The following is a 27,836-nucleotide window of genomic DNA, read 5'->3' as shown; positions in this document are numbered from 1 at the left end:
TAAAAGTGGCTGGAAAACACTGGTTTATGTGTATATATCTGTATGGCTACCCCTGCGCTCAGGGCTGTCTGCTTGCTGCCCTGTGCCCAGGGCTGCCAGGAAAGGCATTGTCCCCACCCCCATAACCTGGCATTGGAAGAAGTTGGTATAACAATGTATGTATGTACTTAGTTTTCCAGATGTGAAAAGTAAGAAAATAAGGAACAACAACAATGCACTGAACGTCTGTGGGGCAACTGCAACAGAAGGCAGGAGAAGATGCGTGAATGGCAGCACAATAACCCAAACTAATGTACAAAATGTAATGTTATGCAGTGTATAGTGGTACAGTAATCCCTCCTCGATCGCGGGGGTTGTGTTCCAGACCCCCCCGCGATAGGTGAAAATCCGCGAAGTAGAAACCATATGTTTGTATGGGTATTTTTATATATTTTAAGCCCATAGAAACTCTCCCACCCTGTTAACATTATTAGAGCCCTCTAGACATGAAATAACACCCTTTAGTCAAACGTTTAAACTGTGCTCCATGACAAGACAGAGATGACAGTTCTTTCTCACAATTAAAAGAAAGCAAACATATCTTATCTTTAAAGGAGCGCCCAAGGGAGCGCCGTCAGGAGCAGAGAATGTCAGAGAGAGCGCTCGCAAAGAAAAGCAAACAATCAAAAAATCAATACGTGCTTTTAAGTATACAGAAGCACCGCGATAAAGCGGCATTTTGTAGAGGAGCCTCTGCTCACACCCCCTCCGTCAGGCAGAGAGAGTGAGAAAGAAAGAGAGAAGCAAACAAGCACGGCGCGGGAAGCATATCTTATATCATTGAGGAGTTTTAGTTAATATGTAATACATGCTCTGATTGGGTAGCTTCTAAGCCAACCGCCAATAGCATCCCTTGTATGAAATCAACTGGGCAATCAAACTGAGGAAGCATGTAACCTAAATTAAAAGACCCATTGTCCGCAGAAAGCGGCGAACCAGCGAAAAATCTGTGATATATATTTAGATGTGCTTACATTTAAAATCTGCGATAGAGTGAAGCCGCGAAAGTCGAAGCGCGATATAGTGAGGGATTACTGTATACAGAATTGTTTTTCAAGGACTAGCATAAAAAATAATTTTGAAAGTAAAGGAATGGATGAGTATATTGTTATATATGCATAGCTACCAGTTGTCTACTTGCTGCTTCAGGGTGATATATGGTGTATGTATGTTTCTGTGCATATTTTTTTTTTTCTTAAAAATAAAAGTGCTACTGCACATTACCTCAAAACTGTAATCTCCTCTCCACCCAGTTCCTCTTCACTTCCTTCATGCGAGAACTCGACTAATGCAAGGTTAGTTTTCTTGGTTGTTTATGGTCAGATTTTGTATAAATTACGGATTTTTCAAATGTTCATTTTTATCCCTGTGCTTAAAATTAATTAAAAAAAGTGTTTACAGAGAGTGGTTCGTAAGGCTATAGCGTGAACTCTTGCAATGTTAGTTTTCTCTGTTCAAGGTTTTCTCAGTGTCACTCAATGTTTTTTATAATATTTTTGTGCTTAAAAATCTTTAAAAAAAATATATTTACATACAGCTCGTACAGTCCGGAACGGATTAATTGTATTTACATACAGTCCTATGGGGGAAATTAGTTCGGGTCACGACCAAATCGGATTGTGACCAAAGTTTTGGAACGAACTACGGTCGTGACCCGAGGTTCCACTGTACTTGTTTTGTGAGATTGTTTAGTTGTCATGTACTAAATAGTTTCAACAAAGGGACACAATATTTCTAAACAGGGGGACCCAAACAGTGTAACTTTGCAATGCTATGGGATATGACATTTAAGCTTGGTAAAATGATAGGTGACAGATTGGCGCACAAAAGAACATTTAATTCCAGGGTTGTGCATCATAAAATGTCTTGTTTATGTACTGAAAACTCCAGTATTTTGGAGAAATACCTAAAGCACCACTTTTTTGTGTTTTAAAATTGTTCAAAACAAAGGTTTTTAATCATATAATACTTTATTTTAAATAAAATTAGTTGCATTCAGTACTCTTTAGCCATTTGCAGCTCCTTTATTACATGAGGACAATAATACCCATTTTTTTCAGTGTGTAAATTAGGCACAATAATGCCAAAAAACCCTTAGTGCATTAGGGGTTAAGATGGAAAAAGGTTGATACAGATAACCATTAACTAGATCCTGTCATTAATTCTGAACTTTAAATACTTGAAGTTAGAGCATACAAAACATTAACTAAAAAAACATACATATAGCCCAGGTGAAACAACCCAAACCTTATAAGAATAATCTTAATAGTAAGATTAAGAAAGTTAAAGGCAATACTATAGTCTTTCTCTTATGTCCACATTACATTAGATGACTTTTCCAGTGATTTTCAGTCATAGCCTTCATTTACATAATCTTAGTGAGTCGGAAGCAGTTGGTGGCTCCATTCATTTAAAAAACTCTTGCAGTATTTTAATTTGAGGAGTACATTAGCTGTCACCAGATATATAACACTGATCCCTGTGCACTGGCAGCTGTAGCACTGCATGGCTAATTTGCATATATAATTAATGATGTGCCCAGCTACCATCTCAAAACAAGCCTTAAAGGAGCACCAGTGAAATAATATTAATAATAAAGATTTATTACTATTTACAAGGCATTTCTTCTTGATGGAAGAAAAAGTATGAAGCATCTGAACAGATATACGGGAAACAATAAAGACTTCCAACTACACCCAGTGCCACAGCTTCAGACAATGGAATGAGTTAGTCACACGTTGCTGTTTCATGGCTTGGCCAATGTGTGCCCCAAGATTGGAACTCTATGAGCACAATGATCTATATATTATTTAGTTAATGCAAGTTTGTGGACATTTGTTGTATTGTGTTTGTGGTATTGCTGTCTGCATTTGTTTTTTTTTTGTTTGAGGTACAGTGTCACATTATTTAGTACTGCTGCATCACAGTTCAGATTACATTTTTAGCTGCAATAACTGGTCCAGCCCTCAGAGACCCTTAAAAGACCACTGCACCATTTTAATCCACTTAGTTTCTCCTCCTCCACTGACAACAATTCCCTTTCACAGAGTTCAGTGAAGTTTCGCTTGTCACTAGTGATAACTAGAGTGGTCATGCCACAAGAGCTCTAGTGTGTGAGGTATTAAACGTGTTGGGAGAAAAGTGAAATTATATTGAAAAAAAAACTACTAAAGTAGAATAGAGCATGTAGATGGGTTCATGGTCATGTGTTAAAAGTGATTGAGAAACTATATAGTGGTGTCAGGGAGGGTTACTGTATGTTTAGATTAGATTTTAAATACTAAATCAGAAAACTGGTTGCCTGATGCAACCTTTGAAATTATTTGATTTTTCAGTTGCTGGCAGATAGATCCTTTGAAATAATCTCATTCTGCACTCACTGGCTGTCATGCCCCTCATAACCGCTGGACATGCACAGGTTTTAAAGAAAGTAAAGTTTATAAAAGAAGCATTAAAAGAGTAAACATAGATACTGTAATGAATCTGTTTTTGGAATTTCTGAACTCTGTCCCATTTTTAGAAGTTTTCAAAATATTTTCATCTTGTTTATAAATTTTATTTTGTTTCTTGTTTTAATACTGTATAGGCAACACCTTTTTATGTTGCTTTTTGTGTAGCATGACCATATTATTTACAATTTCTATGCCCATTTCAGTTATATGACATATTGTATGTAGTTGGGATGAGATGACTTAATAATATGACTTCCAAGCATCATTTCCATGTCTTTAACAAATGGCAATTACTGTGTTTTACAGGTTATATACAACAGGTTAGTCTGAGGACTTTGAGGAGTTTACTTTCAGCAATGACTTTCATTTGTGTTTTGACTTTGATATTCAATTCTGACAGCTTCTTTTGGTTTACTGCCTCTTGCTTGTACTTACAGTAACTATTCTCTATGGCCCAATTCATTTCTTCTATCTCTTAATCATTTTCTGTCACTCCAAAATTTATCTTAACATCTGTCTTTCACCAGGTAATCTTAACATATCTCTGTTTTCAAGAAAACATTGAAGTCCTGCTGCTTAGATGAGATCTCTGTATGTGGATGGTGGTACAGACATGGTTAGGGATTAGATGTAGATGGTAACAGCATCTCTGGCACTGAACAGAAAAGTGTATATAAACTGTGTGAGAAGTTTCATGCTGGATGTTAAGATGAATGAAGAGAAAAATTAAGTGGAGGAGGTAAATAATGTTGAAATGGTTTAAACATTTGAAGTGAAAGGTGGTGGTTGCCTGAGTGAAGCAGTGCACTGTGATGAAGATTAATGCAATGAATAGGAAGGCATAGATAGAAGTGAAGGCAAATGAGGAAAATACATGTTTTGATGTTCTAATATTTGCCTCACAGACTAACACCTGAATTTCCGATTCTCTGCCTTTTACATTATTCTATTCTCAGTGTGTTTTCTTTGGGTATTCCAGTTTCGACTAATATTTTGATAATGTGCATGTTAATTTTATTAGCCACTCCACACTGGTTCAGTGTTACTATTATTGAAACAGCAGGTGTAATGGAATGCATTACCACATTTGGAATATAATTAGTTGCTACTACTTTATGACAAATGTGTTATGATGAGAATTTTCTGGGAAGAAAAAATGAAGTTTCAATTTAAGGTAGATATATTAGAGCATGCAGGTAAGAATTTTATTGTACTCTGCACTTGTGACAATATGTCCCTGTAAACCTATAATAAAGGAACACCAAGACCACACAAAGTATAGGTTGGGTGTTTAGAGACTGGTTGGGGTAAACCCTAGATGACTGCTAGCTGTTTCTGCGTATGTGAATAAAAAGGGGACAGTATAGTGGAATATAACTTATAGACCCCAAATGGGAGAGCTTTTTCTGTGAATTTGCATGATCTCCCAGTGGTGAAATAGGTTCCTTCCTGAAACACAGGTTCGTAATACATGTTGTTCAGTTGATTTATGATGCTGAACTGGCCAGATGTGACAAAGTTCTGTGTCTTTGCTGTTTTGTATTTTTCATATCAGGTTCATAAATTACAATTAACGTGATTACATTGTATTTTAGCATATTTATTATGTAGTATGCTCTGTAATTATGCAGCTGTGCAAAAAAAATTTTTTGTTATCACGAATTGTGTTTTAAGCCTGTAATCTATTATCATACTTGGCTTTTTTGTCATTCTGTAAGTACAACTTTCTAGAAGAAGAGTGACTCCCTGAAACAATAGAAAGCCTAGATTCTACAAATGCCATAGGTCTAACAAAACTGTCATTTGTGAAGGAGCAATTAACTTGGCAGGTGAATTATGCAAATTACAGTACACAAAATAAGAAAAGAATGCATTTCTGAAAGCCTGGTACAAACTCGTTAATTATTAATTCTTCTCATTTCCAGATGGGTGAGATTCACTTCAAATAAAATGTGGAGCAGAAAAAGTGAGTTGATAATTCATTAAATGTGATCTTCATGCCCTCATGGGCATCTGTATGCATCCAAATATAAAACTGTGTATGTGTGCGAGTGTGTTTGTATTGTTGTACTGCCTGTTCAGGGCAGGGTGGGTGTATTGTGTATGATTGTGTGCATGTTTGAGTTTGTAAGTGTGCTTATTGTATATGTGTTAAACTGAGGCATATTGTGAATATGTACCATATCAGACTGATTTGGTTTTTACCTGAGCCAGAACTTTAAAACCAGGGAATAGCTGAGTGTGTCTGGGTGGGTGTGAACACCATAGAAGACACACAATATGAGGTAAACCAGTACACACTCAACGCTGCTACACACAAACTGAGCACATACCGACGTCCACCGCACCCTGTTCCAAAGCAAATTAACCACTCTATTTATATATTCAAGAGCCTCTTTTAGCCAAATAATAAAGGAGTGGGTCAAATGAGCGAGTTATGTATAAAAACAAATTCTGCAGTCACTTCTCAGGTGTCATGCTGCACGTTCGACCACACCTGTCGGAAAGCTTTTTTTAACAAAAAACCTTCCTAAACCTTCCTTTAAAAATGTGATGTTGAAATCAAAAGCCAAGGTTAGGTGGGGGTTACTTTACTGACCAAATGTTCTTAATAGTACAAAATACGATGTCGAGAAGGTATGAATAAGGAATCTGAAATTCTTAGCTATATTTATTTAACAAGAAAGAATCTTATGTTTATTTAGATTTCAGACAAGAAGCACCCACAGCTATTCATGCTTAAAGAGAATGCCACTATCATGTCATAAGTTGATGCTAGCATCATGGCAACCCAGAGTCAGGGACACATTCTGAGAAACAACTTTGACACTTACAGTGGATAACACCTTTGAAAATGACACAAACAGAAAATGAAAGTTAGAAGAAAATTTTATTTCAGAACAGTAAAGCAAAAAAAAAAAAAAAATACAAGACCTTCCAAAATGGTACTAGAGAGCTGGACATCCTGACTAATCTTAGTTTCATGCGCTGTCATTCCATTGAGTTCTTTTTTCCTTGTGTCTTTGTTCCTTTTTAATCACTTTCTGGTCATTTAGATTCCTTTTTTTTGTTGGTGTTTCGGCAATGATTACTGCCTCTTGATTTTGTATTTTGTTGTTGTTTCTTGTTTTAATTTTATTATCTTCTACATGTTTGCCTGCATAATCCCTCTAGAATAATGCCTGAAACTGCTGACTGTTATGTCTATTGAAAGCAAAACCCTTTTCCATTACATAATCTTTGCTGTCATCAGCTACTCTTTAAATCAAGTGCAGTGCAGCTCTCCAGTTTCTCAGTCAGTTATGCTGTCAAAGGGGAGCTTAACTACAACTGCAAAAATGAAGGCGAAATGAAGTAGCAAGCATGACAAGGCATTACTGCAGTATTTCTTTGAGTGTTTTGTTGATTGGTATGGGTACTTTCATTTGGGTGTATTCCTGTAACAAATTATTGGGCACAGAACTTAAAAAAATGCAAACCTGTTCTACTCACCTTGTGGAGAAACTTCTTTACATCCTATTGATAAAAAAAAATGAACTAAAACTCTGCCTTCTAAATCTTAATTAAGATTCATTCAGTTTTAAAGCCAAACATAGTCAGTTTTAAGTCATATGATTTATACCTAATTACCCTTTTTACTGGGACTTCCAGGAGTCATTTTCACAGTTCAACCAAGTTCTTGTTCTTAGACTTAATCTTTTCTTGCCTGAATTTATATATAACTTTTTAATTTTGGCTTCCACCTTCTAGTTATAGTTTCAGGCTAAAATTAGTAATTTTTTTTTATCCAAAAACTTGATGTTAGGATATGCTATGACTGATTTGACTGTAGTAACTACACTGAAAGAGATATACAGTAACTGCTTATAGTCTTCATCAGTTAATTTATATAGGCACATGCATGCATGCACAGCCTTGTGGGCAACAGGCAGGCTAGTCTTAATTTTGTTTAGTTACACTGCATGTTTCCCTCTCTTCAAGACAAGCATATAAACAGGAATTAGATGTTTTGACTTCAACTAATTCCAGTGAGGATTTTGCTGTGGATTTATAAACAACTTCAATATTAACATCCATCGAGGAATCTCTTCTGAATAGCTGAGCAGGTAGCATGGAAATAAAAATGTTCATAGTGATTTTCACAATGAACACAAGTTACCCAAAACAAACGGTGGTTTTAGGAAGCAACAGTTCTACTTATTGCATCACTCTAGATATCTTGTCAGCTACTTTATTCTCCATCTCTCTTGGCTGAAAATATATAGTGGAGTTAATGTTTTGGGGAAGCTTCCTCTGTAAATATTCAGGATTCAGTGAGACAGATGATACTTCTGAATCCTCACTAGAGAGATAGAAGTTTATCCCAAAGGGAAAAGTTTACATTCATTACAGAATCTCAATAAATACTAAAATACATAAGCATTATAACAAATAAATACATACAAGAATGTATATAAAATCCAGTGTAGACTGACTCATTCACCCTCACTCATTCAGTTATTAAGAAAAACACTCTTTCCTGTTTAGGTAAAAAGATGAAATTTGAAAGGATAGTACATCTAGGTCAGTAGGTATCGTCTAAGAAAGGACATTTGGATATACCAAGATTTTGGGGTAACCTCCCCAGTAGGAAAATTAAATACCTTGGAATCTCAGAAATGCTTTGATGGATCTAATTGAAATTTGTTTTTATTTGTCTATTTATTACTATTATGCTAATTTGCATACCCTGCACTGTGCTGTATGCAAATGAAAAACAGAGTAGAAGCATTTGAATGATTATGCATATAGCTCCAATAACCGATAGGGTTTTTGTACGACTGAAGACTGGGTGGAGTCCTGGACAGGAAAAAAGAGACGTAATCACATTGTCAAATGGAATGAGAAAGTTCAGAGAAGCTCAGCAAGCACTATTTTTTTGCCATTGACTACTGGCACTCTTAGATGCCTACCAGCTCTCATCTTGATTATCCATTCCATCCAACTTCCTGGCATGAAGTATGGAGTGCTGTGAAGCACTCCTATCTGAATAATAGACATGGGGTGCCTGTGTGTGTGCGTGTGTGCAAACCCCAGCAAAGTGTCAAGCACTGCAAAGCACTCTTACATGAACGACGAAAGGAGGGGTGTTAAAGGGTTTGGTCTCTCTTCCCGTGAAGTATTGAAGTATTAATCAGCAGCACTATAATTGAGACCCATTGTCTTATGAAATTTCCCAGGCCAAGCTGGGTAACACAGCTAGTTGCTTTAATAAAATAAAAAAGGAAAACTAAAAACAATGAAAACGTTGGCAAAAGATAAATAATGTATTTCTCTAGCCATCACAGATTTACATCTTTATATAAAGATAGGATCCTCTGTTGTGTGACTTACCAGATATTGTGGAATCTCTACCCAAATAGGTGCTCTAAATTCATCAGTCATCAAATAGATATCAGTCATCCAGGTTAATTTAAATATTAAACACAATTAACTATTTCTTCATGTTAAATGGATGCATATGAGTGAAGTACATTCATATTCTTTCATAATGACTGTTAATTTATTATGGTAGTACAGGTTGAGTATCTTTAATGTCTGGAACCAGAAATATTTCAGATGATTGCATTTTTGGTTTTTGGAATATTTGCATATACATAATGAGATATCTTGGAGACACGCATGATCAGGCATGGTAATACAACCAAAGCCAGCTAAATGACAAGTCACATGTATATTAATTCATATGACTTAGTTGTTTTTATAATGTGCATTAATGTGAAAAACACATTAAACCTCAAAAGTGATGAATATAATGTACATACTCTACTGTAGTTCCCCTTTAAGAGGACCAATGCTGTTTATTTGTCAGTTTATATAGCCCACCTGTTGACACTTCTCAGGGAACTGGCTGACAGGTCAGGAATATCTTTGCCAACCTTCACTCCATCATGCCCGCTATGCTGAAAGCCGTTTACCAACTGAGGAGGAGCTAAATTCAGTTTTCATGTGGTGTGGGTGTATATACATCAAACATAATATGTTTTTGCCAACATAATAGGTAATGTGTGGTTCTCCTAATGTAATCAAAGCAATTTAATGCACTCATGTTGCAATAAGGGCAGATAGCGAGAATGAAGCTGCTTTTGTTAACTTTAAGCAATGACATTCCATCGTCACAAGTCATCTGCAGTGTCAATATGAGTTTTAATGCATATTCACACAAGCACATTAACAAAATCATTGTGATTTATAATGGTAAATTGAGTAGAAATGTGTGTAAGTCAGGTTTTATAAAGTTTTTTTTTGTGTACATATTTTTTATGTCAGAATCCAGTTGAAGCTTTATAAATAAGACTCCTGGTGGTGCTGAATTTTCCACTTCTGGTGTCCTGTTTTTTTTTTTTTGCCTCCCACGGGTGCCATGCAGGTGTTATAATTTCACTTTTAAAAGTGTCATGCAGCATGTTTTCTGCCTCGTGATTCTTCACATCACCCACACCCACGATGGGCTTCATGACACTCGCTGCCTCAACACTGGTTGTTGATCGTGTGTCATAGTTTCATGGTGCTCAATACTTCACGGGGTACCAGAAAACCCCCAAACCCCCTTCTCAAAATGAATAAATCCATTTGGAATCTTAACATATAATTTTTCACATGTTGTTCTGCTAAGCAGAAAAAAAAATAATTAGGCAATGTGTATGGTGTCATATCAGTACTCAAAGTTTCCGATTTCAGAGCATTACAGATTAAGGAATTTCAGAATAAGGTTTCAGATTATTGAATATTTGTATGTAAATTTCTAATGACTTAAATGCAATTTTCAGTAAAGTTTTGATCAGATTTCCTAAATTACAGTTATATATAATATAAGCTATATATAATTCAGTTTGTTTGTTCAAGAAGTGTTGGGTTATGTGGCAACTCCAGGCCAAATGAAGTGAAGTGCAATTCACAAGACAGATAAACACAGGTATTCTAAACTTGTTTGCTTGTCTAAGACCTTGCCAGAGTTGAGACAAAATTCAACTTCAAATATAGAAGTCTCCAAGATTAGAAATGAATAAGACTTCAGAAAATGTTTCAAAACAAATAAACACTGAGTGTGACATTCCTGCTCTAGGTTGTTAAAACAGCATGTGCTAAAGCAGCAGTTGTGGCTGTCCTGCAAAACACTTTAAGTCAAGGTGTTAAATATTCCCTCGAGTCAAAAAAGAATTTGAAAACAACATCTAGTAATCTCCTGGCATTTTTTGCCTCAGTTAAGATAACTTTGCCATTCAAATAACACTATGCATTAAAGGTAGTATGAAGCAAGAACCAATTCTCACTAATAAACCTAGACCTTTTACCTGAAATGTTACTGGATGATCTTTAAGCATTCAGGAATTGTATTCTGAGGATTGATGAATCAAAAGTGGAAAATATTAGTTGATATGAACATGTTATGTTGCAGTGAAAATCATAGGAAAAAACAAGCATGAGGTGATGGTATCATGGATTGAGGGTTAAGGGTTTCAGCTTGACATTGTTGAAAGAACAATGAACTTGACTCAGTATCAGAGGATTCTTCATTAGAATGTAAGTCCATTATATATATATATATATATATCCATCCATCCATCCATCCATTTTCTAACCCGCTGAATCCGAATACAGGGTCACGGGGGTCTGCTGGAGCCAATCCCAGCCAACACAGGGCACAAGGCAGGAACCAATCCTGGGCAGGGTGCCAACCCACCGCAGAGTTTGAAATCCTGGTTGTTATAAACATTCTGAAGAAAGCTGGACGACCAAATAAATTATAGAAACAGAATGTGCAATGAACTGGAGACAAAGACAAAATAATTGTTAAGGGCAGGCAAGAGTCAAAGAACACAGAAGTGACAAAAACGTATAAATTCAAATCCTCAGTGTTAACCAGGGCTGGTTTTTCAGCAGAGGAGAACTAGGTGGCTGCCTAGAGCAACAATTGAGCAAGGGTGTCAACAGCAAAATTTATCTAAATACTTAAAGTTAAACTTAATTGCAGAGCACAGAATTCTACCAAGTTCTCTCCAAACATGTCAAGCAGCTGAGAAATGTATCAATCCCAACTTGGGCCACCCATCCCTGGCTTTATTGCACTGGCAGCAATTCTGTCCAGCAAAGAGAGAGAGATCATAGGTTGACAGTGAAATGCACAATGTCAAGGCAACCTAAAATGTCTGACTGCAAATACAGGGTGGCACAGAGAAACGGGAAATTTTCAATTGACTTTTAATGCTTGAATAAACACATTACAAAATACATTTAATGATGAAATGTATTGTACAGGATATGCAATTAATTATGGTAATCAATATTCATTCAATTTTCATTTTATGTTTTGAAGAAAACATGATGAAGGTTGTACAGGATATGCAATTAATTATGATAATCAATATTCATTCAATTTTCATTTTATGTTTTGAAGAAAACATGCTGAAGGTGTTGTCCATTTCTCTGTACACATTCTGACAGCCTGTTGTGGAAATTCTGCATTGCTCAATGTAACATGTCAAGAAGAATGCCAGCAATTTCCTCTTCAGTCCTCCTTTTTAGTTCAGCAATGGTTGCAGGACATGTGTGGTACACTTGGCTTTTAAGATGTCCCCACAGGTAAAAAAAAATCACAAACAGTGAGATATGGAGACCTCGGAGACCATGGAATGTCACCGTTGAATGAAATGATGCTCTTTCCAAACAATCGTCGAATAGCTGCTATTGATTGTCAGGCAGTATGCAAAGTGTCTCCAACTGGGGTCTTCTTTTTTAAGGCTGAACCTGCTTCTTCGAAATTATGCACCCATGTTGTAATCGCATGAGCAGACGGGACACGATCATGACGTCCTAATTGGTAATGATGCCGAACTTCCCTTTGTGCAGCAGTCACACTTCACCATTCTCATAAAAGGTTTTCACAGCGAGCGCTTAATTGCGCACCACTCCACTGTTCCATTATAACTAATGGTAAGGGGTTCTAAACGAGGTCGCAATGGTCCCAAACAACTGGCGACGCCCAAGGGTCGCCAACACCCAATTCCAAAATTTCTCATTTCATTGCACCACCCTGTACAAAAAGAGGAGACTGTTGAAAGAGTTAGCTCTCTAAAAACTCAAAAGCTCATTCTTATAATATATTCCATTAGACAGCTGCATTAAGAGTGCACATCACCCTTCCCATCTTAGTGGCTTCTGAAGAACATTTCTTCTCAAAGCTTAAAAGTTATTTTAAAAAACTACTTCCACAGTACAATGATACAGGACAACCTTAATGGGCTGGGTAGAGCATAAACTGGCACAGAAAATTCAGATAAAATATGTAGTTAAAATCTTTACAGCCACACACCTGAAAGACAAACTTAATTACTGTAATAATATCATTAATGTGATCATGCGTTTTTGGTTTTGTAAGTATGCCACCTGTCTGGTTTGTGGAGAATTTTACCCCGCAGACTTTTCAGTTTGTGTCTGATGTGCGTGAGAAAGAGTCAGAAGTACCACAGCGCTACAGTATTCACTCACTATGTGTTATTCCTCATTGGCTGTAATATAGCTAATTCAAAGGGGTGACACGATTGTGTTTTCCCTAGACAAGCCAAATAGTATGTGCCAGCCCTGGCCCCAACTAAAATAGTTTGTGAAAGAGATCTAATTGACTTTTAGGTTGTATTTAAAGCTTAGATATTGAGTACTGCTTCCAGCCCATTTGACTGACAAAGGAAATCATTGCCATGGTAGATTTGGCCACGACCATTAAAAGTAAAGTAAAAACACATAATGGAAGTGCCTGTAAATGACAATCCTACCAAAATGGCTCCAGAATAATGTCTTCAAAATAATAATAAAGATTAGAATTAGATAAACTTTATTAATACCATGGGGAAATTTAGATGCATGCAGTACAGCAGCAGAAATATAAAACAACATGGATACAGACTCACAGGACAGATAATACAGCAAATATAAAAATAAACTTAATGAGGATATCAGGTGGAAGCAATGAATTGCCTGATAGCAGCAGGCAGAAAATACCCCCAGAGGCCCTTCTTAGCACACTGTGGTGGATTGAGCCAGTGGCTAAAAGTGCTCCAAGAGAGTGCCTCCTGGAGGAATTTTTCATGACAGCATCCAATTTTGCCATCATCTTTTCCAGAACAGCTTTCAGTGTGTTCAGGATTCACCCTGTGATGGAACAGGTTTTCCTAATAAGCTTGTTCAGGCATTATGCTTCTTTTGTGGTCATGTTGCTTCCCAGGAGACTGCAGCATAGAAAAACACACTGAACACTTGGACTGATAGAACATTTCCAGCAGCTTGCTGCATACATCAAAAGACCTGAGTCTCTTTGGCAAGTATAGTCTTCTCTGGCCGTTTTTGTACCGTGCCATTGTGTTGTCAGACCAGTCCAGTTTGTTGTTCATGTGAACCATCAGGTACTTGTAGCTTGGCACCACTTCAACGTCCTCACTGTGAATGGTGAGGCTTCTTGGCACACTGGAAGTCCACCACCAGCTCTTTTGTCTGGCTGATGTTGAGTTGCTGGGTTTTGTCCCTGCACCACAAAAGTCCTCGACTACTTTCCTGTACTCTGTCTCATCTCCTTTATTAATGTAGCCTATGATGGATGAGTTGTCTGAAAATTTCTGTAGATGACAAACACTGGTATTGTGCTGGAAGTTTGTTGTGCAGAGGGTAAACAGGAAGGGATAGACACGACAGTTCCTTGAGGTGTTCCAATATTACATATCAACATTTCTGACACATAGTCCCTCAGCCTCACAGACTGCTGTCTGTTGGTTAGGCAGTCCATGATCCAAGAGATTGTGGGGCCATCAAGATTCCAAGCCTTGCACATTTTCACCAGTTGATGAGGATATAATAATAACCAGAAAAATAAATTAAATCATTAAAAAACAAAATAAATTCCAGACAGTACAAAACCTAGATTCTTAATGTTAATCAAACTCAACCTGAAAAATTAGAGGGGAATGCTTCTTTCATCACATGACCTATATAACTGTGCCAGTCAACATAAAGTTAATTACACTTACTGCATTTTCCTCATGAAATACAGAAGGTGACAAGCACCCCCTCAATAAAAACAGCCTTTCCTCACATAGGATATGATTACATTGGCACTACTTCTAAAGGGCTTGTGTTGTCCAATTTTCAACTCTCTCAGGCTGTATGTTTTGCTTTCTCTGAGGTAAGCAATGAACCTCCCTCTGACCCCTGTGCTATTGAACTATTGTTACATTAATGTTCCTCATGGTTTGTTTTGAAACATTACAAAGAAGGAGCTGTTCAACTTGGAATTTTCAGTAGACTGTTTTGACTATGTCACATGTACATTGTGAGCCAGAATGGGAGATTTCAGGTAACACCCTCTACAGTTATAAAGAGTGACAATTTTACTGCGCCCCCATGGCCCCGGAAGAGTTGATATAACTGTGAATTTTTCAAAGCAGAGGATAGGAAATAAACGACAATGTGTTCTGAACATGAGTTGTGTTGTGTTGGAGAAAGGAAACACAAGCCTATATAATAAGCAGGTCCTAACAAGTTCTGTGTCTTTTTTACTTGCAGAAGTCAGGAGCAGCCATTCAGAAGAGGTAATATAACAAAGAATATCATTTACTGCTTCCATGCAATGAAGAGGATCAGTTTTCAGTCTTTCATCTCTCTCTTATCTGCACTTACATGTTATCATGTGCCTGCTAGACAGTTTGATCAAACCTTCCTTGTTTAAAATTTTTTAAGTGTAACTTGTAGCCATTGCCTTAGATGAATGAAATAAGATGATGTGTCTTAAAAATCAGTTTCAAAAATGATGTCAATGAGTTACTAAAAATTACATCTGTGCTGACATTGGCATATACACATGCTGCCTGGTTTACTAAAGAGACACAACATGGCCCCATATAATCATACTTAGTAAAATAGACCTCTAGAAACCAGGACATACTGTAATTATTATCATTTTCTCCCTGCTTCTCATGAATTCATGTCTCTCACAAAGTTGAGCTGGTGCTTTGCCCTGCTCCCTTCCCGCATGCAGGTATATAAACCTCTATCTACCTGTGCCTATGCCAGATTTACTCACTCTTTTTTTTCTTTTCTCTCTTATTTTAAGCATTCTTTTGCCACTTTTTACTGATCTGTGGCATCTGGATATGCCACATACCCATGTCACCTTCTGCCATCTTGGCACTCCATCATAGTATACGTTTATGCATGTTGTACTCATAAAATTTAAAGTCATGAAAGCTTGTTTAGCCAGTTGATAATGAAAGAGAGGTGAAATGAAGTGGATCTGTATGTCCATAGTTCTTAAAAAGGCTAGGACAACTGGCAATCCAGACACTCTCTGTGGAATCTGCAATGCATTATGATTTAGTCTTTTATCATTGATTGGTCTGGATTGATGGTAAGCCTTGTGTCATAATGTTGAGGTCCGCACTCTTTAATTTTGCTTCCACTTTTCCCATCTACTGTAAAATGTCATTCCCAAGTATGACTGAAGGAAATTAAAGAATTAGCAACAGATATTCCATGTCTAAAGGCAGTAGTCCAATGTCAGAATGGATGTGATCTTCATCACTTAGCCAGTTGGTGTTCATTTTTTAATTTCTGGTAACCTCCTCTGCATTAGATGCAATCAGTAGGTGTTAAGTAGATTTTCAGTTTTAAATTCAGTATTTTATTTCATTGGTTGTTTCTTTTTTTCAGAAAGCTTTATAATATGGTAGTGATATAGTAATGGATGTTACCTTTTGTAGCATTTTCTGCTTAACAGTAATGTGAAATGATTTATCAATCAATCGGTAACTTTTTAGACCAAAAATAGATAACATTTTAGTTAATACACACTACAAGATGAAGTTAAATAATTAAACATGTAGCTAAGTGGCTTGTCCACTTCCCACCACTCTAATAATATCAGCAGTCCCATCACCTCTTGTCTCACTTACTATCTCACCCTGTACTTTGCCCTCTCTTTGTGCTGCCAGTATTGTAGTGTACAAAATAGGAGGAATATACAGAATAAGACAGAATGAGGCAGATATGGGTAGAATGCTTAGGTCCTACATGCCTTCACATGTGCAGCAGCTTGGAAACTGTTGATAGAATGTCCTAAATGAGTGTTAAAGAGGAAGACTACAGATATCTTGTTTAACTCACATTTAAAATCTTCTGTGTCTTTAATGTAAACACCAACTAATCTCACACAACTGTGGAAACTTCTTTCTGTCAGGCTGAACAATATTATTGTCAACACAATATTACTGTTTCTTTTTACTACGCAAGTGACTGGTGACCTGGTTTTCGCATTGTGTGTATGCTGTCAAAGTTTCAGATCCCCATAAAAGTTAAATGTAGGATGGATGGATGTCTGTTTTTTAAATCTTTTTACATTTACCTTTAAGCTGCCACTTATGGATCAGTCTATCTCTCAGTCTCTGGTATTTTTGTCGTAGTAGTGACGGTGCATTAGTTCTTTAGTTTAGTGGTTGACTGATTTTTAACTTCAGTTTCATTAATGGACCACTTTTGATTTTTGATATCAAGTGCATATCATTCTCCATTCCAATGAAAATGCCACACTCTATATTAAAACCTATAATAGTAATTAGATGCTCACATAAACCCTCATTAAATACAGTATCTTTAACTTCAGAACTGGCATAAGGACGACATTTACTGCCCCTGAACACTAATATATTCTGTCAAAGAAGTGACTAGTATGCTTGTCTTTTACTTCTTACGACATCTGTGTCTAATAGCTGGGGCTGGCTTCTGTGGTTCATTCTATCATTCTGTATTTGGAGCACAAATGGGTGTCATAATCCTGTTCAAATCAAAATAGATAGTACACATTTTTTCAATTTTACCCAGCTGGATATTTTATGGACACTGGTACAAACGCCTCACAGATAGTGAATGAGAAAGCAGTAATTAAACCCAAAGCTTTGGAAATGTGATGAAGTAGCACTAAGCACTGTGTGACAGTGCTACCATAGTAATGTTATGTAAATATTTTCATAGCTGCTAATATCTACAATAGCTGCTGAATGTAGCCAAAAGCAATTTATTCTATCAATAAGTAATATTTACCATGATAAGTGAAAGATGTGCTGTCCAAATTTTACTTGGAAAATATGGGTGTACTGTAATACTTTTTTCCAAATGAAATATGCTTCACTAACAGCATCTTGAGCAATCTGTACAAGATTTTATGTTAATGTATCAGTAAAATGTTCAGATTATTTGAACAGCAACAATTATTGTTTTTTAGCATGTGTTAATTTTTTATTTCAATTTTGAAATATGGAGAATTTGTTTTTAATCTCTTATCCCATGTACATTTCAAGTTTTGACTATTTGTTTTATTTTAATAATGTTTAGGAATTACCACAATGCCATTTTGTTCCTTTGCCATGACACAATGGCTGGTTGTTAGGGATGTGTCCCGGAGGCTACATCGTATGATGTCATTGACAGTGTTTATGCATCGTCCAAGACTGTTGATGAATTCTAAAACATTTAGTGTGCAATTCTTCTTAGATTCTCTGGCTATTGATTTCTGGCTAGGTTATTTCAGCTCTGATTTTTTATTTGAATTTTGGCTTTGGTAATGATTGTTCATCTTTCTGGGTTTTAATCCTTACAGGTTATTTTGGTAGATGCCGGTCACCTGGTGCCTCATGTACACGGTGGTCCAGATCTAATTTTGCAGATCCAGATCGTCTGGATGACTTTGATTTATGCGGGAATGATTCCAGTTCAGCGCGAAGACGATTCTTCATGCTGTCAGTTCGCACACTTCTCAAAGGTCCAGGATTTTTCGGGTGATTTTCTATGTAATAAACTTAATAAGTTATAACGTAATGAAAATTGCATAATTAAATCTGGACCACCCTATATAAACGGTGTGTACACACAAAAATGTTGTGTAAGAATGTTTCCACGTTCAAATCGCGATGTATAAAACCTAAACTTGTAAAGCCACGCACATTTCCACAGTAGCTCATACTCTGGCGTACGCAAGTTCTGCGCTCAGTTTTGCAGATTGCCGTCATCCAGCTTCAAAGCAGTACTACTGTTCCAGTGTGGTTACCCTTTCTTTTTTAGATCCACAACCCTGACGCGGCTTTATAAATACACTGAAATTAATTGCATATTGTTTATTAGTTTAATGCATCTGATTGTAATTAACCTGTAAAGATATAATGGTCCACAGAGTGGTCAAACTATTCCAGATACCATAACTGCTTTACCGTTGTTACTCTCACTTCACCTTCTTCTTCTTCTTTCAGCTGCTCCCGTTAGGGGTTGCCACATCGGATCATCTTTTTCCATAATACTCTCACTGCACCACTCGGAGTATTTATATCACTTTATCTGAGTGTAAATCACAGCTGTACAGCAGCTGATTGGAAAGAGAATTATCGGTATACAACATCAAGCACACGCTGCCTCAGCCATGCTGTCTATTGAACTGCTCTCATATAAGGCAAACGCTTCAGAGCATTTCCTGTACTGACCTCACAGTTCAGAAATAGTTTAATCCCAAGAACTCAACACACTCAGTCAGTCCATCAAGTGTTCCTTGTAGAACTGTTTTAACTTATATGTACAATTACCTCACTGTAAACTTGCTATACAGTTATAATATTGCACAACCTGAGCCACTTTATAAAGCACGTATTTACATATGATGACGATTTAATTTTTAAGATGAAATGCAGCAAATTATGCTTATGATATTATACAGATAAAACTTTAATTTGATTTAAATAATCTATATTGTTAATAATTAAGCATGTGAGGACACGGTGCCGCAGCGCTAGTGAGCCGCTGGCACTCTGTTCAGGGATTGTTCCTGCCTCGCGCTGTATTCTTGCAGGTGCTGACGCAACACTGGAAGGATAGAGGGATAGAATAATTAAACCCATACTACGAAGATATTTCAATGATCCTTAGAAGAATCGCTGTTCTAAGCTTGCAGATGGCTTAACGTCTATTACAAAGCTGATTGTATGGTGATTGGGTATTTGAAGAAAGAAAAGTAAGGACAGGAAATGGAGTTTAGTACGTTTGAAAGAGACAGTACTGCTACAATAAAGTATTTCATCGAAGGTCACGCATGGCGCAGCAGGCATCTTTTGTGAGACATGAACAGTCACTGCGCAACCCTGTTCCCATTTTTAATAACACGCTTTAACTCCTATCATCATGAAAATGATATCACGTATACATCTCAGTATTTTAATTATTTAGAGAGCTGTAATGTAATGGATTCTGTGTCGTGTCGGAGGAAGAGAAAGCCTGGAAGCACGTAGTCATTCACACACATAGAGCACATAGAAGATCAAATACAAAACAAAACATTTAATGTGCTACTTTAGTTACGATGGGATTTGAGAAACTAGTAAATTAAACAATTTTAAGATGAAGTTTATGATGTTCTACTTTAATGACACAATAAACTATGTGATTTAAGTGGAAATTTCGAGATTAAAGTTGACATTTCATGCTTTTTTCCCCACTGTGTACCTTTTTTTTTTCTCTGTACCCTAATAAGCTTTCATATGACACTCAGATGGTGGGCTATGACTCGCCTTTTCACGGCGACTTTGATATCTGACAACTTCTTTTTTATTTCGGGCACTGTGTGACTTTGTAAACTTGAGCTTTCGAGTTTCTCTGACACGCTGTCACTCGATCAATTTCCTTTTGTTGTTTATACCACTGTTTAAACCAACAAATAGTACATTTTTCCTTGCCTCCACTTGGTATTCGCTGAAATTCTATTTTCCCTCATGCTTTTGCCATTGCCTTTTCACAGAACGCTGAGCTTAAGGGCTATTTATATTGATTTGCATATTCAAAGAGGCATAATTCTGGGAGGAGTTGGGGTGGGGCGGCAGGCAAGTGCACATGCGTTAATTTTCACGCTGACCAGGATTTATGTAGCGGAAGAACGTGGAAGCTGCCATTCGCATAGACATACATATATAGGTACATGCCGTATTCACTGTGTTGCCCAGTCGACATGATATGTCAGGGCGCCCGCCCTATTGCGAATGGCAAAAGTGCCATTTAAACTAATACAGGTAGACGTGGAAACTGGGTTTTCTGATGAAAAAACAATAACATTTAAAACAGTATCGTTTACACAGAACAGATTTTGGCGAATCGTTTAAATGCAATTATTTATATCCATTTATACAATAATGACAATTATTGAATAATAATAATAATTATTATTATTATTATTAAATAATTCCTCCCATATAAGTAACATTTCTTGGACTGCCATCTTCCATCTCCAAAACATTTCTAGACTTCGTCCTCTTCTTAAACAACACAGTACTGAAGTATTGGTTAATTCCCTAGTCACCTCACGTATAGATTACTATAATGGTATTCTATCTGGCATCCCAAAAAAACTTATCCATCGCTTACAACTTATTCAAAACTCTGCTGCCAGGATAATAACCTGTTCTAAATCCACTGAACACATTACACCTATTCTCTATCAATTTCACTGGCTCCCTGTTCACTACTGAATACAATGCAAAATACATCTCTTAACATTTAAAGCTCTCCACAACCTCACTGATCTCCTCCAGACTTACACTCCCTCTCACTCACTCAGATCCTCATCTGCAGCTCTACTTTCTGTACCACACATCAGACTCAGTGCACTGGGAGCTCAAGCGTCTCTCATAGTGCTCCTCAACTCTGGAATTCTCTTTACTCTCATATTCGTCAGCTTGATTCAATAACAAATTTTAGAACTGCCCTCAAAACTTATCTTTTGAAACTGGCATACCAATTGTGAATTTTGCACTGTTACTACCAGTTATCTTTCTTTGTTTGTCTGGTAATTATTGCTTTTTGATTTATAATTCTCTTGTTTTAATTTTACTAATGTTGTTAATTTTATTGTAAGGTGACATTGAGTGCTAAGAAAGGCACCTATTAAATAAAATGTATTATTATTATTATTATTGTAGCTGCGTTTTCCCAAAATTACCAAAGTTCAGCAGCTTCAACTCAAAAAATGGGATTCAACAAAAGCCTGACGTTCAGAAATGATTCCACAGACAAAATATCAGTTTTTAAAAGTTTAGTTAAGTTTCAAAGTAAAGCAGTTTACACAAAAAAGAAAATTAAAATAGCAAAAGAAAGAAAAAATTAATGTTAAGAAAAGTTCAGTTCAAAGCTAAACTCTTGTTTCATCTCAAATCGTTACTATTTACTTACCATTTCTGTACCATTTCAAAACGGTCAGAAAACTGTATGCTTATCCCATTTCTGAGTAGAAAATGGTTCTTTCAAGACCCTCTTTACTGGGACCTGTTATTTCCACAACTAAGCTTATTATCCCATTGTTACTCAGTTATAGTAAGAAGGTTCTATCTCTTACTAACTTATAGGGGGAAAAGACTATACCATAAGTTATGACTATGAAAGAAATGTATATTCTATTTAAATTAAGCAAACATTAATATAAGTTTAACTCAAATTTTAACTTTCTAAGATTGACTCTTACATTTATTATTATTATTATTATTAATTATTGAGATGAAAACTTGACCAATGTCTGAAAGTCAAAATAGTAAGATTGCAACTGGTAGTCTGTTCTTTCTTTTAACAGTGAAATGATACACTCAATGACAAAAATAAACAATTTTATTGTATACAAATTGGCTTAATTTCTGAAAACATTTCACTCATTCCTCTCTCAACCTCTTTCTCTGTCTCTCTCACACACACACACACAATGTGGTTACTTAAATATATACAGGATATGATCTAAAGTCCTTGAAACAGAACTGTCTTACATAACTTTTTCCGTATGTTGCCACTCTGTAATTTAAGAGTATTCAGTCTGGCAATATGGTGCAGCCTTAGTTTGCGGAAGACAGACACAACTAAAGACATGAGCATAAAATGATGGTTGTCAATTTCAAACTGTGTTTCCTCAATGTGCTTCTTGAGAAAAAACACATCTGAACCAATCTCCGTCTGAACAAATTGATTGACTGTCGGATAATAAGCTCAGCTACTTTGACCACCTTGACTGTTCCCTCAGAAAGAATCATCAAACCTCCTTTGTTTTTTACTGTAAGCAAGTGGTAGCTTTGATCATATGATGCCGGTACAGCATCTATTACCAAACTAGCACGGCACACATCACAGGACAACTTTCTCAAAATCCCGTATAAGGGCTTCCTCTCACTGCTTCCTGAGGTGGATTTCTTTGGGAAACCTTCAAAGTTTGAGAAATGTTAACAGCTAACAACAATCTACATAGTTAGTGACTAAATACCTTTAGCCAAAACTTTATTTGGAGGCTCACTTGAGCACATAAATGCATAGCTTTGCTAGCTTAGCAAACTACTTTGTAATTTATTCCATGCATCTGTCGTCCTTTATGTGAAGGAAAACTTTTTAATATTTATGCATTTGTCCTTGACAAGTTTCTAATTGTGTTCTCTTGTTCTTGTTGAATGATTAACACAAAGTAACATCAGGGGGCCACTTTACTAATTCCCTTAATGATTTTCAAGGACCGGGTTTTTGGGGGAAACTGGAGCCTATTCCAGCAATCATCAAGCAAATTAAAGAAGCAACACCTGGACAATCAATTAGGGATGCTCCTATTAGGTTATTTTTAGGGTTGATAATGTTCATCAATTTAATGTTACTAGAACTGGTTGATTCTTGTTTTCTTTATCCTTTTTTCAACACTCCTTCATAACCAGCCATGTAGAAGTCTTATGTTCTATAAGAAGATGGTATTTTTATAATTAAACTCTAGGCCACAGGTGGTACTTGTTCATTTTTATTAACTGAAGGAATATCTGTAGGCATATTCTTCAATGAGAATAAAAAATGCAAAAAACAATGTGCAAAAATATTTACCCATAATAAATATGCCATAAAAGAAAAGTTCTTCATAGTTATTGTACAAGCCACAATTCTAATAAAGTGTTCATGATTCTCAAGGAGATACATGGTTAACATGCTGACACATTTGGCTCTTAAGCTAACAAACCTATTGTTTTCTAAGCAGTACATGCAAATTCCTTTTTATCTGCTCTTTTTCTTATAAAAATGTGAATTGCAATACTAATAATAATGGTTTTTAAAGTAAATATTTCTGCCTTCACCCTCTCATAAACCTTGACTGTCAGTTCTTTTTTTGTAGCAAGTTTGGGAGCAAAATGACACCTGGGTTTCCTCAAGTACCATAATACCTTGTTGTGAAGGAGCACAGCAACTATATTACCATAAAGCTTAGGAAAGCAGCTTTTGAGATCGCTTTTTGAGATTGGCTAATTTACTGATCATGGATTGAGTTGTTTGGAGTGAAAATTAACTGAACTCCATTAGTGAATCGCTACTAAATAAATATTCTTCAAAATCTTATCTATACAGTATTCACATGGAACTCTTGTTAAATTTTTAAATTGTAGTAAAACTACAAAGAATTTAATTTATGTGATGTTTGTAAGTTTCAGTCTACATGTGTAGCAAAATATTGCCCTACATGACCTTCTATTAATATGTTTATGAGAAGTTGTATGTATCCTCTATAGTGGGAATAGTGGGCCTGGTAATGCAGCTTGTCAAATTTTGTCTTTGGATTTGTTAATATAAGATTACATTATGTTTATTGCCTCAAGGAGCAGGACAGAGCTGAGTTTGACTTTCAACTCTGATTTACCAATGAGCTCCTCTTGATATTTATTACCTAAATTTTCCGCTGAGAGAAAAGGGTTCCTGGATACATCGGTAAAGTACATTATCCAAGTAAGGAAAATGTTCTTGGAAATATTACTGTAAGTGATGAAGGAGAGAGAGCACAAGTAATGAAATGCTTTCTAACCCTTTATCACTAGCTAGCATCTCTTGATGAAAGTGTGATAACGACACATTTTGCTTGTTCAAAGGCTATTTTTCTGTGTGAAGTCAAATACATTGTCATGAACATTTAATATGTATGTGTAATGGCCTTGCACACTCTGATTCAGTACATTTAGTTGTTGAAAAATATCAGATTAATATGCAAGTTAATGTTTCCAAGCCGCATCAGGAAAGTATTCTTCATGTTGGTGATTTTCACAAAGGAGGACTGCATCAGTCTCCTCTCAGGTCATTGTCTTGGCTGTCAGAGGCCCCTCTTAATAGCCAGTGCTCATTTAGTGTGGAGGAGCAAGTTCTAGAAAACAGTCCTATCTCTTCCATAAATGACAATATTATTTGGATGAGTTTTGGTTAAACTTTACTGTGTGAACAACATCCTGCAAGACATGAAGAGGTTCCTCAATCAATTTTAACACAAGTGCCTTGCAATTTACCATACAATGATTGGGAATGGCATTTGGAGCTTTTCCCATAATAACAGCTGTGACTTGTCTCCCAGTCAAAGCAGTTAATACAGCCATGCACTAAACCACTCAATGCCCTTTGATTCAGTGTACTGATCAAATATTCAGAGAATGTATTTTCTTGTTGCCTTGTGCTAATTGCTTTATAAAGCAGTATTCCCTCATAAAATCCTCCACAACTGATGAAATGGGTGTATGTGAACAACCATGCTTTGTTAGCTACATGGGATCTTTTAGCCAGCTGTAAACTAAAATACAGACTGTCTCTTAACTTTCATGAATTTTACTTGACACATCATTGACTGTGTCACTAGTATGCTGGGTCAGAGTGATATTGCATCATTTTTTTTCTTGAGCTGCCTTATCACTAGAAAGTACAAGACTGGAAACTAAACTTTCATGCCACCTAGGAATGGTCGTCTACGGCTTAAAAGTTATTGACTACCTGTTGAGCTGCTTGTCTTTTCATTGGAAAAATTCCATTGATATGAATGTTTTACCAGGGTGTTTTTTGTACAAGTATCTGAATAGTTTAGATGACTCAAACACTAATTTGAGAGTGATTCAAGGAGAAAGAAAATGAATTTTGGAACATCATGTCTGCCCTTCCTCTCACCATGTATTGAAGCTGTACTTAATTTATGTAAGTTCAGTGAATTTCCCCTTGGGATTAATAAAGTATCTATCTATCTACTGTATTTTCAAATGTAGTACAGATTTTCTCACTAATCCCTTTAGCAAATGAGCTGTCCTTTTCCCAGCAGCCTTTTCAAAATGTATCCGATACTTCCCCAGAAGTAATATAAACTGTGGGTTATTTTAGCTTGCTTATTGGACTAATAGGTTATGTTAAATAAAGCACATGCTCAGGAATAGCAGACTACTGATGCATATGTGATCAAAGTTCATATGGTATCCCTATGCTATAACTACATTAAGATAGGACTTCTTTCATGAAACAAATGCACATTTTGAGTTATGTTTATTTAAAATTTATGTAAAACAATTTTAAAGACATCTTAAACATTTGAATAATTCATTTTTTTATGAATACCAGTCTTGTAAGAGCCACTGTCCCTCATGTGTACTGTGGAGATCCCAGTTTGAAAAGCAGTGACTTTCAATATCGTTTTGTGTGCCCAGTGCAGGTACAAATTAAGTGAAGAAGCTGGAAGATGTACTATGGGGAATGCAAACTGATGTGGAGAGAAGTTTTCAATAATTTGGGTTTAGTTCAATGATTCAGAGTTGCCTTTCCCCGTGAATCTTCCATGTAACAGATTCAGCCATATATACTGCCCACCAATTGGGTAAAATTAATTATAGCTTGGACATTCACTATGTCAGAAAACCCTTGACAATGGTCAGAGTGGCACACACCAATGCAGAGGTACAATTAGCATGTTAAAAGGCAGTTTTTAAGCACCTTATGGGATATCATTTATTTTTCTCTGACCTGGAGAAGAAATGTTCTACTGGAACTCACTTTCTAAATTGTTCCTTATTAAACAGTGTTACCTTGTATAAGTATAGTAGCTGGTTTAAGGCAGAAATGTCATTGTCAGAAGGTATTGCCACTAGTAACATGAGAAAAGAAAATTTCTTTATTGGCTTGAAGCTGATAGACCAGCCAAAGCTATGCGATAACAGTAAGGTTTTGCAGATACCCACTGTTCATAATTAATTAACTCAATTCTAGGTGTTTGCAGAGTTGGCAGTCAATTCCAACAGTAAACATACCTGTTACAGAGATAAAATGTATTTTTGAGCTTTAGCTTTTAAAAAGGAGAGGTTGTTTAAACACACAAAGCAAAGAATGTCCGGAATGCAAAGGAAATCACCAAGTCTACAGACTGTATTAACTAGTGACTAAACTGCACATGTAAAAAAGACATCTATATATATAATTCACTAAGGGCAAGCATGAAGCACGCAAGACAGAGAGCCACACCCGCCAACTCACAGAGCCCCGCCCGCAAACACTAACAGCGCCCCGCCCGCCAACTGTAAGACCATGGGATACGCACAACAGGGCCAGGCCCACCAACTCATAGAGCCCCGCCCACCAACTCTAACACCATGGGATACGCTCGACAGAGACCCGCCCACCAACTCTAACCCTCCTCCCGCGTCATGGGATACGCATGACAGAGCCCCGCCCACCAACTTTAGCCCTCCTCCCGCGTCCACTGTTGCTCTCGAGACATATGCACTGCCTGCTCATGTACCCTCACGCAGCAACTCACCAAACACAGCCTCAGTCGCTTTCATCTGTGCTATAGTCCACATGCACCTCTGAGCCATGTTGACTTTTCATTGTTCTTTTCGGTTCCGGCTGCTTTTCTATATATATAATCGACCAAGTTGCCCGACCATGGGGTACGCACGACAATGCCTCGCCCACCATTCACTAAGGGCACACAAGATACATGCAAGACAGAGAGCCACGCCCACCAACTGTAAGACCATGGGATACACACGACAGGGCCAGGCCGTATCAACTCCTCTGATGGCCAATGAAGAGCATTACAAGAAGTACATACTACAGTAGGTAGGCCAATGTTATGTTCTTGGACGGGAATGGTGGTATCTTCTTGAAAAGCAGCGTAAAACTGAATGCGATGACTGTGCATGGGGTTTGCGAGTTGACACTGAAAGGAATTGGAATGAATTTGTAAGTGCTTCTTGAGAGAATGAGTTATTTTGAAGCATTGCTGGCAATGTTCACGTTGCATAATTCGTTCAGTGGAGTGTGATTTTAAATGTGCTTTTGAGATACCTCTGCAGTTGGAATGTTTTCGAACAAATAGTGCATTGAAAGACCTGTGTGGAATGCGTTTGTTCAGTGGAGTGTTTGTTTAAATGTGCTTTGAGATATTTCTGGAGCGTGAAAGTTTTTGAGCAAATGTTGCATTGAAATTCCAGTGTGAAA

The 27,836-nt window shown here is 36.8% G+C and overlaps 1 protein-coding gene across 2 annotated transcripts in view; it reads left to right on the top strand.

Moving 5' to 3' along the window:
• LOC120535813 overlaps positions 1–27,836 on the top strand; it is an 82,568-nt gene that overhangs the window by 49,338 nt on the left and 5,394 nt on the right. For both annotated transcript variants that reach the window (XM_039763906.1, XM_039763905.1), the window contains exons 2-3: positions 5,417–5,457; positions 15,084–15,109. In XM_039763906.1, coding sequence (XP_039619840.1) covers positions 5,442–5,457; positions 15,084–15,109 — 42 coding nt within the window. In that variant the 5' untranslated portion in view covers positions 5,417–5,441. The remainder of the gene's footprint in view (positions 1–5,416; positions 5,458–15,083; positions 15,110–27,836) is intronic.

The sequence above is a fragment of the Polypterus senegalus genome, chromosome 9 (genome assembly GCF_016835505.1).
Source record: "Polypterus senegalus isolate Bchr_013 chromosome 9, ASM1683550v1, whole genome shotgun sequence".
Lineage (NCBI taxonomy): Eukaryota > Metazoa > Chordata > Cladistia > Polypteriformes > Polypteridae > Polypterus > Polypterus senegalus.
The sequence above is the reverse complement of the archived record's forward strand: the minus strand, read 5'-3'. Positions and strand labels throughout refer to the sequence as shown.